Raw genomic sequence first — 13,180 nt, 5'->3', positions numbered from 1 at the left:
AAAAGTATTATGATAGAATTACAAATGAAATATATTCTAAAAATAAAATTTCTGAATATAAATACTATCAAGAATATCTATAATTTTATTAAAATGCCCTTTGTATTATAAAATTTTTATAACTTCAATAGCCACAGTTTTTCTTAGAATTTAATAGTTATATGTGGAAAAGCAAAATTTTGACAAATAAACAAAAGTAAATTGCTTTCCGTAAAAAATAATTGTGTTGTTTCACCAACTAATTTGAACCATTTTAAGAAATTTGCAAAGAAGATGAATACATATTTTGTAATTGTAATGTCAAGTAATAAGAGATGTTTTTAAGTAATAAGTGATGCTGATGGAAATATCTTATTTTTTTTAATTATATAGATTTCAATGTATTATTTCAACTTCGATTCATCTTGAAATATTTTTTTAATTGATTTAGAGAAGTCAAAGAATTCATATACAATATATGCATATAATTTTGCATTAAAATATGATTTGTTTTCTTCTTTTTCATGATTTTTTTAAGGTATAAAATGCAGAATTTGGTTATGAAATCATTTTTGTTGTAAACGTTTGCATAATAATAAAGACAACAACTACTATTTGCTTAGAAAGGACATAAGTTGTATTATCGTTTAATACAATTATATGCAAACATCAAATATGAAATTAGAACAATCCATTTACTTCATAACAGATGAGTTAAGCTCATATGCATACATAATAAATGGAAGAGCAATGGATGGTGTTGACTACTTAACTCATTTCTAATGCCAAAGATAAACTATGATCGTCACGCTAGTGAAGCTTCTTCTTCCTCCACTTTTACAGACAAGGTCCAACAATCCCTTCTCCGGTTTCGGCTTTAGCAGGGAGTTCTACAATGTATTTCAGATAGTTAATGTGAGGAGTTTCACAATTTAATGTATAATAACAACTGGGAATACAAAGAGTTGCCTTGGGATTTTATTTTTGAAGCGGAATACGAAGCATTTAGAATTATCATAATGTCAGATGGATGGACAAATTTGATTTGAGAAGAATAACAATATATTTCAGATAGGTAATGTGAGAAGTTTCACAATTTTGTTTCTAGAATGGAATACAAAACATGCAGAATTATAATAGCACCAGTTGGATTATCAGATTTGGTTTGAGAAGATTAGCAATGTATGGCCCGGATTTTATTTGGGAAAAATATTAAGCTGCACTTATATGGTAGTATAGATATACAGGGTTTAAGGTAGTTTTAGAAAGATTCTCTTGAATCATGTTATTGATGCTTTCTCATAATTTGATGGTTTGGCTCTAGTCTTACCTCCGTAAGCTTTACTTTTGTTGGGTTCATGACACATTGTTAAGATGCACGCAGTTTTGGTAGCTCTATGAATCATTCGCCTGAATGGTTGAATCAAACTATTATATTTGCAACTTTAGAGTCTCCTGATATTTTTTCATATAGAACATATATTTACATCATGATACGTAAATTTGCCACTTTCTAAATTCCAAATCCGTCTCAGATGTATAAATATCAAATTTCAACGAAACAATGTGTTTATAGTAAAAGCATTGCAAGTAATCGCAGCTATTTATCATTGCCCCAAAATAAAATTATGTTTCTATGTTCAACTCAATGTATAAACTCGTCTTATTTCATGGAAGGACAAATACTAACTTCTGTTTTGATTCAAAAGTTAGGATAAGTTTTCGCAGCCTGGCTATCTCATATAAAGTAGTGTCCTGGTACTGATCATATGTTACTTTTGTATCTTTATGAACTTATGTAACTTATCATTTCAATGTTTGCTTATTTTACCCCGCAGAATTCAAATGGGATGATGTCAAAGTTGATAAGCACCGTGAGAACTACCTTGGTCACAGCATCATGGCTCCTGTGGGGAGATGGCAGAAAGGTATTTGATTTGTTTGCATCATTGCATGGTATTTCAATATTTTTTTTATGAGCCTAAAAAGTTAGTTGTGAATCAATCGTTTCACTCAATTTGCTTTGAAAATCCTCGTTTTTATTTATCTGATCAGAAGCATGCTTGCTAGTTTTTGTCACTGGCCTTTTCAATTCTTGGTCTTGTAGATGGAAGATTAACTTCTACTCATATCAAGGTGCTTGTGCCAGTCTTCCATATATGTGAATGAAACTACTATAATTTGTCAGCATTTGATGAGCAAATATTTAGAAGCCTAAAATATTATGATTGAAATAAAAATTTACTTCATGTATTTGTAAATTTTATGACCACAAACCATTGCTCCGAAAAAATGTATGATCATGTTATTATTAATTGCTATTCTTGAGGTTTGCTAGGCTAAACACCTCATAACTTTACGGCGAGAAGTTGATATGTATGAATCATGAACTAGGGTTTTTTGGAATTGTAGGGGAGCAAAGAAAAAGGAAGCTTCCCATTATTTGAGAAGTTTGATTTTTGAGAATGATGTTTTCTTTATTGGTTTTTTGGAAACTAAGTTATTAAATGTGGATAAATCTGAAGTTCGTAGAATAATGTATGATGATTGGGGCTTTCTCCATTTTGTAGCTAATGGAACATCGGGTGGTATGCGTTCCCTTTTGAAAAGCAAGATTTTTTTTTCTATAGTAAATTTGTCTAATCAATGTGTGATTGGGAATTTACAATTTCCTAGAGGCCTCTCAATGACAGTGACAATTGTATATGGGAATAAAGATCTTTATGAAAGAAGGAATTTGTGGAAGATTATAGAAGATTATACTTCTAATGATAATCCTTGTATTGTTAGAAGTGATTTGAGTTTCTTACTAATCTAAGGAAGAAAAGAAGGTTGGAAAAAGGTTCTTATTCTCTCAAGGACCCCAAGAAATGAAGGAGTTCATTACTAAGAATGATTTCCATGACATTGGTATTGTTCGTCCTAAGTATACTTGGTTCAATAATAAGGAATGCCTTGCTCGTATTTGGGAAAGACTTGATATTATTTTTTTAAACTCTAAAGCCTTGGAGTATGTTCCTTTTGTGGTAATTAGACATCTTCTAAGAGTCACTTATGATTATTTTCCTTTGTTATTTAATTTAAATAATTCTAAGGCTTACTAGCATAAGGAGATCAGATTTGAAAATATTTGGTGTTCGTATGAAGCTTTGAGAGGCATTATAACTAAAATATGGAGTAAAAGGGATTATGGGTTATCTGCGGAGGTTCTTTAGAGGAAGGTTAGAAGATCTTTTAAATGTTTATTTTATTGGAATAAAAATAAGCTAAGGGAATTGAATAATCTCAAGTCAACCTTACAAAATGAGATCTTATTATTACATGAAAAGGAGACTATGATGAATGTATTGAGCCCTGAAAAGTTGTTAATTCTTAGGGAAAAAGTTCATGAGTTGAATGTTATGCTTGCTAAACTTGCAACTTGGTGGAGGCAACGTTCTAAGACATAATGGATGGAAGAAGGAGATTAAAACTCTCATTTTTTCCATGCTTATGCAACAACTAGAAGGAATGGTAACATGATTAACCAAATCTCTTATCTCAATAGCTTTATTCAGATGGATCCTAAAGTTGTTCATTTAGCTTTTGAGGAGTTCTTTATGAACAAGTGGAAGAGGCGAGGTTGCAAATTATTGTGGGCTCCGAAAATTCAGCCCAGGCCTCCGCCCGCTGATTTGATGTGCTTTTTTCTTTTACGAGGGAGTTTTAACGGAATAAGTTCCGGGGAAAATTTTGGAAGGCAGATGGGTTTGTAGATAAGACACTACCCAGAGATTTCGCCCTCATTTTGCGAGGACTTTATGATCTGAGTTCTTATTTCCTATAGACGCAAGCCCCTATAGTTAATTACCCCTCCCGATCACGAGAGAGAACTTTCGATTAAGGCTAGTCGTCAATCAGATACGTAGAGATACGTGTTATCTGGCACATAGTAGCAGCATAAGTTTTGGGTATAGGTGTTGGGTTTGGATTTGGGAATTTGGAAATTTTGATATTTAAAAATAGAAATTTCTACCATCTTTCACTTAAAGCGGATGGTGGGAGAATGGATGATAGACCCGATCAAGATCCTAGGTTTTGTCATCCCGGGCCATTGTGGTCCCTAGTCTACTTAGTCAGAGGAGGTAGTCGACCCAACCTGATAGATGGATCCTTGTCGGCAGCCATGGGTTGCTTCGTCCAAGGGGACCTTGTAGATCTGGGTTGGATGTTTGCGTAAGGGGACAAATTTGAATCCACCTTAACTAATAGAGGGCTTTGTGCCATATCGATCATATCCTATTGATTCATATCTCAAGGATTTGATGCCAATAAGGAATGTATTGGCTTTGGCCATAACCGGTATTTCGTGGTGCCATTTGGCGGCAAAACCACTCGGTTCAGAGGGCCCCGGGTCATAACCGTTTATCCTGCGGTGCCATTCAAAACCACCGGTTAGAGGACACGTACCACGTCCTTACTGGCAGGAGATTGTTTGAGAATGAATCCTAGTGAGATTTTCGACTAGACATTTAGCTCTATATGAGTTGAAGTAAATTTTAATTTGTTCACCACGGCAAACTGTTGCGGAGGGTGGATGAATTTTGCTTTAAGTGATTGGCGGTTTGATTTCAATTTTAAACATTTTGGAATTTGGGATTTTTGGAAATTTGGATTTTGTAAGTATTTGGGTATTGCTTGGAATGCATTTGAAGGTGTTTGTGAACCCCTCCGGTTGAGATTTTCGTTCAACACGGCCATCATCGGGGTGGTTGGGGTCATATTTATTTGGAGCTTGAACCTTGTCAACCCTATCAACTTACCGATAGGGGATCGGGTTTCGTGGGCTTTGTGCCTTTGTTAGTGATTTCTCATTGTTATAGGCGATGACAACCTAATATGAATGTATCAAAACAAATACACTGGTCGCCACAACCGGGTATTCATTTGGAGGATCCAACCCTGTTGATTCCTATTGATCCGTATAGATGGACCGGGTTCAAACTTGAATTCACTTATCGACCTGCGCAGCATCCCTAGATATCATGTGTGTACCAATAACACACTCGCCGGGGCCCATGCTGGTGCTTTAGAATTTTATAGATTTGACATACCCCTTTGTGTACCTATGTGTATACAAATTATGGTGCACGTGCAGGGGTATTTTGAAGTATTCTAGTTGTGCAGATAATTGTCATTTGAATGCACAACATTTCATTTAGGAGGTTATATATGCTTTCTGTCCGCTAGTACGTGTTGCGGATCTGGTGGTGGTGCGTTGTAGATTGTAAACGCCTTATGTCTGCTTGCATAAGTGTTGCAGATTCGGTGGCGGATGGTCTTGATGTTGACTCCTCTCCCCTTTTGTCATTCATCGGGGAAGGCTTCTTTGAAGTTCGTGACCATTGCTTTGGAAAGAACTTCCTCCAGGGTCTTTAGTGTAGTGGGCTTGTTATTTCTGATATTCATGGATGCCAGAGTTATTTTCCTTCCTAAGTACAGGATCAAGGAGGAATTTTGGGACACCAGGGAGTTTAGTTCGAAGTTGCTCAAACATATCTTCCATTATGTCAGGAGATTTCCTTTTCCATGCATCGGGTTGTCCTTGTACCCGACGTACTTGAAGATCTTGATCACCATTTTCGTAGGTGATATCTGTACTTATGCCCACAGTGGTTCGTTGTACTTACGATATACTCACCATTATTTTCCACAAGTGATTTGTACTCATTTGCAGGAGATCGTTGTATCTACTACGACCTCCTGAAGGTATTTGTAGAAGACCCATTGACATCAGTATCATATCCACCTTTCACCAATCTCAGGTGGTTTGATGATTGCACTTGCTTGTGGGGGCGGATCTTCCATTATTGGTCTCCCGTATTGCCTTCTCAATCAACAGGCATTTGTAGGGATTGTCGTAAGATTTCGTTGCATTCATCGTTGACTTTTTCACATACATTAGCCGCCCTCTTGCCACATTCACTTATGTGCCAATTTCCTTAGGCTCATAGGGTACTGATGTGCTTGCTTGTATGCCAAGTCCCTCCACTTGCATAGGGAGTGTCATAATTATTTGTTGATATGCACTTGATCCTGAAGCTTGATTATTGATCATTCAGAGGTCTATGTCATTCTACACTTTGTTTAGATTCAATATCGAAATCCAGGTTTGAATCTAGTTCAAGTTCAATTCAGTATACATATTCAAATTGTAGATTGGGTTTGAGTAGAAGTACAGGTCTAAAGCCTTTGGAGATTCATGCCTCTTGTGGTCCACATTAGGTTCTTTGTAATTCATTTGCAAGTTCAGGCTTCATTTAGACTTGAACTCACCGAGTTTACAAGTCCCACTTAATGTTGTATTGTCTGAGTTCGAGTGCACGTTCAAATGATTTATCAAAGTCATCTAAAGTCTTTGCAAGTTCTATTGAATACACAATTTGGTTTGAATTCAGCTCCAATCTGATTTTATTTTATTTGGATTTGAACTTTAGAAATCATTTAGATTTTGTTCAGGTCACTTGCTCGTGTTCAATCAAGCACAACAGTCCACTACTTTTTCTCACCTGAGTCCAGGCTCTTGTTCTTTTGAGTTCAAACTGGTCCGAGTATAGTAACATTTTACTCAAAATTTCGTCAGCCTCTCGACGTCTCCCCCGTTTAGGGGAAAACTATGGAAAAACTGGGCCTTTCCCACCACGTGCAATAAAGGCGTGCATGGTAGGTGCCCTCTTTCGAGGACTCCGAGGCCGTGATCTTTCTTCCCACCACGCGCAACAAAGGCGTGCATGGGGTCTTTGACGGTACTTGCTACAAGAAAAGAGCAGTTTTCTTTCCCCCCGCTCGGGGGTACTTATGAATTGTTCCGGCCATGCTAAGAAAAGAGTGCACCAGGCTTACCTAGCCTCGTCGTGTGCGTTGCACCGGGTTCTCTCCTACTACGCTCAACAAAGGCGTGCAAAGGTGTTTTTTCCATAGTTTTCCCCTAAACGGGTTCTCTCCTACCACGCCAGTCGAGGTAAGAAAGGCCAATTTTGCAAAGTTCTTTTTTTTGAAATAATAATAATAATAATAGTAATAATTATTAATAATATTATAACTATAATAATAATAATAATAACAACTAATATATACAAATCCCTCCCCCTCTCTTCCTCTCTAGTTCGGTCAGGGACAGGCCGAAGAAGCGCGTTAGGGGAGAAAGTTACCCTCACGGCCCGTGAGCTCCCATTCTTGCCTCCGATCCCACAGGAAGGGAAAGTCGACGATTGGGCAACGTCGTTCAGCCACAAATGAGCTGAAGGAGCAGCGGGATCGGGCGGAGGAGTAGGGCAAACCGAGCGGGTTCTCGGTCTTGCCTGCGATCCGATAGAAGGGAAGTCGTCGATTGGGCAAAGTCGCACAACACGATGGAGCTGGGGAAGTGGCGATGTCGAGCGACTGTGAGGGAGTAGGGTTGGATGGCACTTGACAGGGAGAAAGTTTCTGTCGCAGTGAGCGAGCCTCCGTTCAGCTTCCAATCAAAGCGTCAAACTTTCGATCCGGCAGGAAAGGGGAAGTCATCGTTGGAGCAAAGTCACACAACCACGAAGAAGCAGAAGAAATGGCGTAAGCGGGAGAGCAGAAGCGAGAGCCAGCGAACGGGAGCGGAGCGAGCTTGCGTCGAGCGAAGAAGAGGCCGAAAGCCTCATCGCTTTGGGCTTTTAACGACTCGAACGAGTCATGCGAGCGATCGTGGGGAGAGATGACGCGAGGTATGGCCTCGACGTTCGGCAACGTGCGACGTAGGAGAGGCAGAGAGCAAGTATGCACGATCTCTTTTTTATTTTTGCTTTTGATTTTATACGGGAGGTCAACAAATGCCCACAACAAATGTGGTATGCGTCTGGAGCGAGCCACGTTTGTTGTATGCTGATTGACCTTGTGGATCTCTAGATATTTGTTCTAGATGTCACACTAGGGCTTTCATTTAGTGGATCTCAAAAAGCTTATTTGGATGTCACATTAAGATTATTTTTCTTCGTAAATCTTTGAATGTATCCATAGATGGTTGATATCTTGCCTTTGTAGATTGACGCTAGTAGATAGTATTGCCACCATTTGTTCTCTTTATTCTCCACTCTTGGCAAAATTTTAACTATTTATTTGGGTATTTCGGCATGCAACGCGATGTCGACCCAAATAAATATTTAAAATGCACCCAATCTTTAGGGACATTTATAGATGTTATCCAGGGTGCTCATTCTGCAGCTTTTGCTTGAGTCATGAGATTTTGATTCCTTCTGCCCTGTGCTTTGTGCTGCGGACTTGGTGAAGGATTGTTTTATTTGTCTTTGATGACTTGTCAAAATATTTGTATGCCTTTTGCCCTTTGCTTCTAGCTTTGGTGGGCTTGATGAAGGGGCAGATGTCGGCGACCTAAACCCTTAAGTTTTCATTAGGTCAATGGCGAAAAGTTATCGGTCCAGTGCTTCGTGCATAGCGGGCTTGTTGATGACCGAATCCACTTAGTTCAGCCTTGGGCTTTTCATGAACTTTGGGATAATTTTCTTCGGTCATTTGCTTTGTGCTTTGGTGGACTTATTGAAGAAGAGTTCTTTCAATCCTTGCTTTGTGCTTTATGAATTTGTTGAAGGATTTGTATGTTATTGATTCAGTTGATAGTACCGAACGTAGTTAGTATCTTGATCCTTAACCACTTGAGAAGACTTTAATATGAGTCACTTGAGTTCATCAGATCGGGAGAGCTGAGATTTGACAGCTCTTCGTTCTCTGATTACTGAGATGGGAGTTCCTCTACTACGGCCTTTTTTATGGCTTGTTGAGTAGATGGGGCTGCCAATAAACTGGCCATATTTGGGCTTGTTGGATCTGACCTTTTACACCCATTCATGCTTCAGACTTGAGCTATGGGAATTGCGCTTCCCAATGCTAATTTTAGTGAAGTTGGCAGATTTGGAGTTCTCACTTTGTGGTTGAAGATTTGGAGCCTACGAACATTCGATAGTTACTCGAGATCCCTCATTCCCACTGGAACTTTGATTTTCCAGTCATTTAGGAGAATTTTGTAGACTACGATCACTGCTTGTCGAGTCAAATTTACCTTCGTTCTCCCTACAGTCCCTATTGACAGGTTGACGAAATGAGGGTTCCGCTATTACGGCCTTTCTTATGTCTTGTTGAGTAGATAGAGCTGTCAGCGATCCGGCCATATTTGGGCTTGTTTGATCCGACCTCTTACACCTATTCGAACCTTAAGCTTTAAGCTGTTGAAAGACTTCAAGCTTTTCCGGCTCAATTTATTGGAGTGCGTAGTTACAAAAGTCTTTTTCTTGACCTTTGAATCTTGATACATTGGAGAAGATGATGTCTCTAACTTTTAAAAGATCATCTGCATATAGTTTGAAAAAAGAGTAATTATATTATTTAGCATAAAAGAATATTTGAATTGATAATTTTAAATATTTATTCGGGGATCTCGGCATACAATGCGATGTCGACCCAAATAAATAATTAAAATGCCCCCTATCTCGCAGGGACATTTTAGAGCAAAATAGATTTAGAATTTTTGTGATTTTAAATATTTATTTGGGGATCTCGGCGTATAACACGATATCGACTTGAATAAATATTTAAAATGCCCCCATTCTGATGGGGGATTTTGAAATGCATTCTTGTAACACGAGAATTTCAAAATGTAGAATGCATGTGCTAACAATAATGTATGAAAACTTAACACATTAAGCATAATATTTTATGGGGTGATTTCATGCATAGTATTTTTTCAGGTATCGGCCATTGATCGGCGGCATGGGTCTTTGACCATTCAGATCAATGAGTTGATAAGCTCCACCCTGGTACACCTTTTCGATGACGAAAGGTCATTCCCAGTTGGAAACGAATTTTTCACCAATTTTTCTTTGTGGGATGATTGGCCTTCTCTGTACCAGGACCAATTCTTCTTCTTGAAATGATCGAGGGCGCACCATTCGATCAAAGGACTTTGTCATCCTTGCTTGTTAGATCTCTAGGTTCTGCTGAGCTTGCAACATGATTTCATCGAGTCCATCGAGCTCTTCCATCCTTAGCCGAGTATTTTGTTCTTGAGTCATCTCACTCTGAATAGCGACTCGAAGGGATAGAAGTTCAACTTCTAGTGGCAACACTGCTTCAACTCCGAACACTAGAGGGTAAGGAGTGGCTTTGGTTGGCATTTTGTAAGTTGTACGATACGTCCACAACGCCTCTGCCATATTTGTATGCCGCACTTTTATTCTTGGTGAGGATCTTATTTAGTAATTTCACCAGTATTTTGTTGAAGGCTTCTGCTAGACCATTTTCTCTCGGATAGTATATGGAGGAATACCGCCAATCGATCTTGTGCCAATCAATGAACTTATAAATTTTTACTTTTGAATGCAATACCATTGTCTGAGATTATCCGGAGTGATACTACAAATCTGTATACAACATTATGCGTGAAGAAGTTGATCACGCGCTCGGACGTAACTTCTTTGAATTAAGCTGCTTCTGCCCACTTGGAGAAGTAGTCTGTTGCTGCCAAGATGAAGCGGTGTCCTACTGATGACGGCGGATCTATCGGCCCGATAACATTAGTATCCCAGCATTCAAATGGCCAAGATGCTATTGTAGGGTGCAGCGGATTTGGCGGTTGATGTATAACATCGCCGTGGATCTGGCACTCGTGACACCTCTTAGCGTGATCAATACAATCCTTTATCATTTTGGCTAATAGTAACCCATTCTTTTGATTTTAATAGCCATCTTGGAACCTGATTTATGAGCTCCACAAAGTACTTCATGAACTTCCGCTATCACTTTATCAGCTTCTCGGGTCCCTAGGCACCTTTCCACATTTGATCGAAAGCATGCCGATGCAATGTGTTGTTAACAAACGCATATCGTAACGCTCTCTTTCTGATTTGAGCTGCTAATGATTTGTCTGTTGGTCTACCTTCTTTGAAATGATCAATGAAAGGTTGCCTCCAGTCATCATCTTCTTTGACATTTAGGTAATGCCACCATGATTCTGAAGCTTGACTTACTTTGCATCTTTTCTTAGAAACTTGTTGATCTTCAAGATCAACTGGATGGGGAGGTTAAGGATCAACCGGAGTTACATCCTGCTGGCTTGAATTTGATATTCCCTCTGCCTGCGGGAATTGTAATACTGCTGGCTCTAGGATCCTATGATTGTGTACCATAATTATTATAGGACATTCATCTTCCATATTCGTGATTTCTTTAGCTAATTTGGCAAGGGAATTAGCTTTACCATTTTGATCTCGAGGAACTTGAGTTAGCTTGACAATTGGAATTTGCTTCATAAGCTCAAGAACTCGCTGATGATAACAGGCCAACTCGAACTTGGTGATTTTGTAGATTCCCAGTACTTGATTTACGACAAGTTGAGAATCACCAAAGATTTGGAGGTTTCGAATTTGAACATCGATTGCAATCTCCAATCCTGCTATTAAAGCTTCATATTCAGCCTCGTTATTGGTCCGAGGTTCAGTCAAGCTGAATGAGAATCTCATTATGCCTCCCTCGGGTGCTAGAAAATGATTCAAATTTCGGCTTGAGTTTTTTTCAGATTAGGAGGCCGAGCGCGCTTAATTGATGATGCTCCATCAAAGTACATTTCTCATACTCATAGCATCTCCTTCTCTTCGACATTCATGATCTGTTCGTCTGGTAGATCATCGTTGAGTGATGAATTTGCAGGGATAGGATGTGTAGCAAGGAAATCTGCCAACACCTACTCTTTTACTGCCTTTTGCGGGACATATGTGATGTCAAATTGCAGGAGTATCACTGCCCACCTTGCCAAACGACCTGTCAATGCTGGTCTTGTCATCAAGAACTTCAGCGGATCGATCTTTGATATCAAGGTGATTTATGAGATAGCATGTAATGGCGGAACTTCTAAACTACGAAGATCAGAGCCAAGCAATGCTTCTCAATTGTAGAGTAGCGAAATTCTGCTCCAATAAATCTCCGATTGATGTAGTAGAGCGCATTTTCTTTTCGTTCTTCATTGTGCTGAGCCAATAATGCTCCGATGGACTCTTCTAGTGTTGCCGTGCACAGTATAAGAGGCTTCCCCGAAATTGTCACTACTAGAATGGGAGGATTCAATAGATATCTTTTAATGCTGTCGAATGCTTCTTGGTACTCATCATCCCATTTAAAGTGTATATCCTTCTTCATCAGCTTTGAAAATGGTTGGCACCTACCCGACAGATTCGATATGAACCGTCAAATGAAAGCCAGTTGTCCTTGTAAAGAACGGAGTTGTCGAAGATTCTTTGGAGGTGGCATCTTTATGATCGCTTGATCTTATTGGGGTTGACTTTAATGCCTCGATGTCGAACAACGTAATTGAGAAATTTTCTTGAGGATACCCCAAATGCACACTTGGGAGGGTTCATCTTCAGATTATATTTTCTGATTCTTTCAAACACTATTCTCAAGTCATCTATATGGTCTTTTCGGTCCGTGCTCTTAATGACCAAGTCATCTACGTAGCATTCGACCTTTTGATGAATCAAATCATCAAATATACAAGTCATCGCCCGTCGATAAGTGGCACTAGCATTCTTTAGGCAGAAGGGCATGACTGTGTAGCAGAATATGCCTATAGGTATTCTGAATGATGTATGTTTTTCATCTTCAGGCGCCATTTTAATTTGATTGTATCCTGACAATTTGTCCATAAAGGAGAACATGTCATAGTTGGAAATATTATCTACCAGGAGTTTAGATATAGAAAGTGGAAAGTCATCTTTTGGGTATGCCTTGTTGATGTCCCTAAAGTCAATGCAGATATGGATCTAGACATTATTCTTCTTTACTGAAATTATATTGGCAATCCAGTCAGCATACTTTTCTGATAGGAAATACTTGATTTCAAGTATTCCCTAATCACTTTAGCAACAAATCTCAAGGCGAGCTGCTGTCCACAGCAGGAAATCAGCCCAAAACAGTAGAAAAAACGAGGAAAATTGCTGGAGACTAGGGGAAACACCGGTATTCCCCCCCAAACTCCTAATTATACAAAATTAATCATAAAGGACAATCATAAACTTCCTAAAACAGCCTTTTACGTTCAAAATTTCCCTCCTAAACTCCACGGCTCACGGCAGAGCCGTTTCCGACCGTGCGGCTCTCTCGCGTGCGTCTCGCGTAGACGCGGACC

The 13,180-nt window shown here is 39.0% G+C and overlaps 1 protein-coding gene across 2 annotated transcripts in view; it reads left to right on the top strand.

The window, feature by feature from the left end:
- LOC110100831 (multiple myeloma tumor-associated protein 2 homolog) overlaps nucleotides 1-13,180 on the top strand; it is a 79,869-nt gene that overhangs the window by 51,032 nt on the left and 15,657 nt on the right. For both annotated transcript variants that reach the window (XM_028696017.1, XM_028696019.1), the window contains one exon: nucleotides 1,818-1,907. In XM_028696017.1, the coding sequence (XP_028551850.1) occupies nucleotides 1,818-1,907 (90 nt within the window). The remainder of the gene's footprint in view (nucleotides 1-1,817; nucleotides 1,908-13,180) is intronic.

This window comes from Dendrobium catenatum, unplaced genomic scaffold (assembly GCF_001605985.2).
Source record: "Dendrobium catenatum unplaced genomic scaffold, ASM160598v2 fragScaff_scaffold_72, whole genome shotgun sequence".
In the NCBI taxonomy this organism is placed as follows: Eukaryota; Viridiplantae; Streptophyta; class Magnoliopsida; order Asparagales; family Orchidaceae; genus Dendrobium; species Dendrobium catenatum.
The sequence above is the reverse complement of the archived record's forward strand: the minus strand, read 5'-3'. Positions and strand labels throughout refer to the sequence as shown.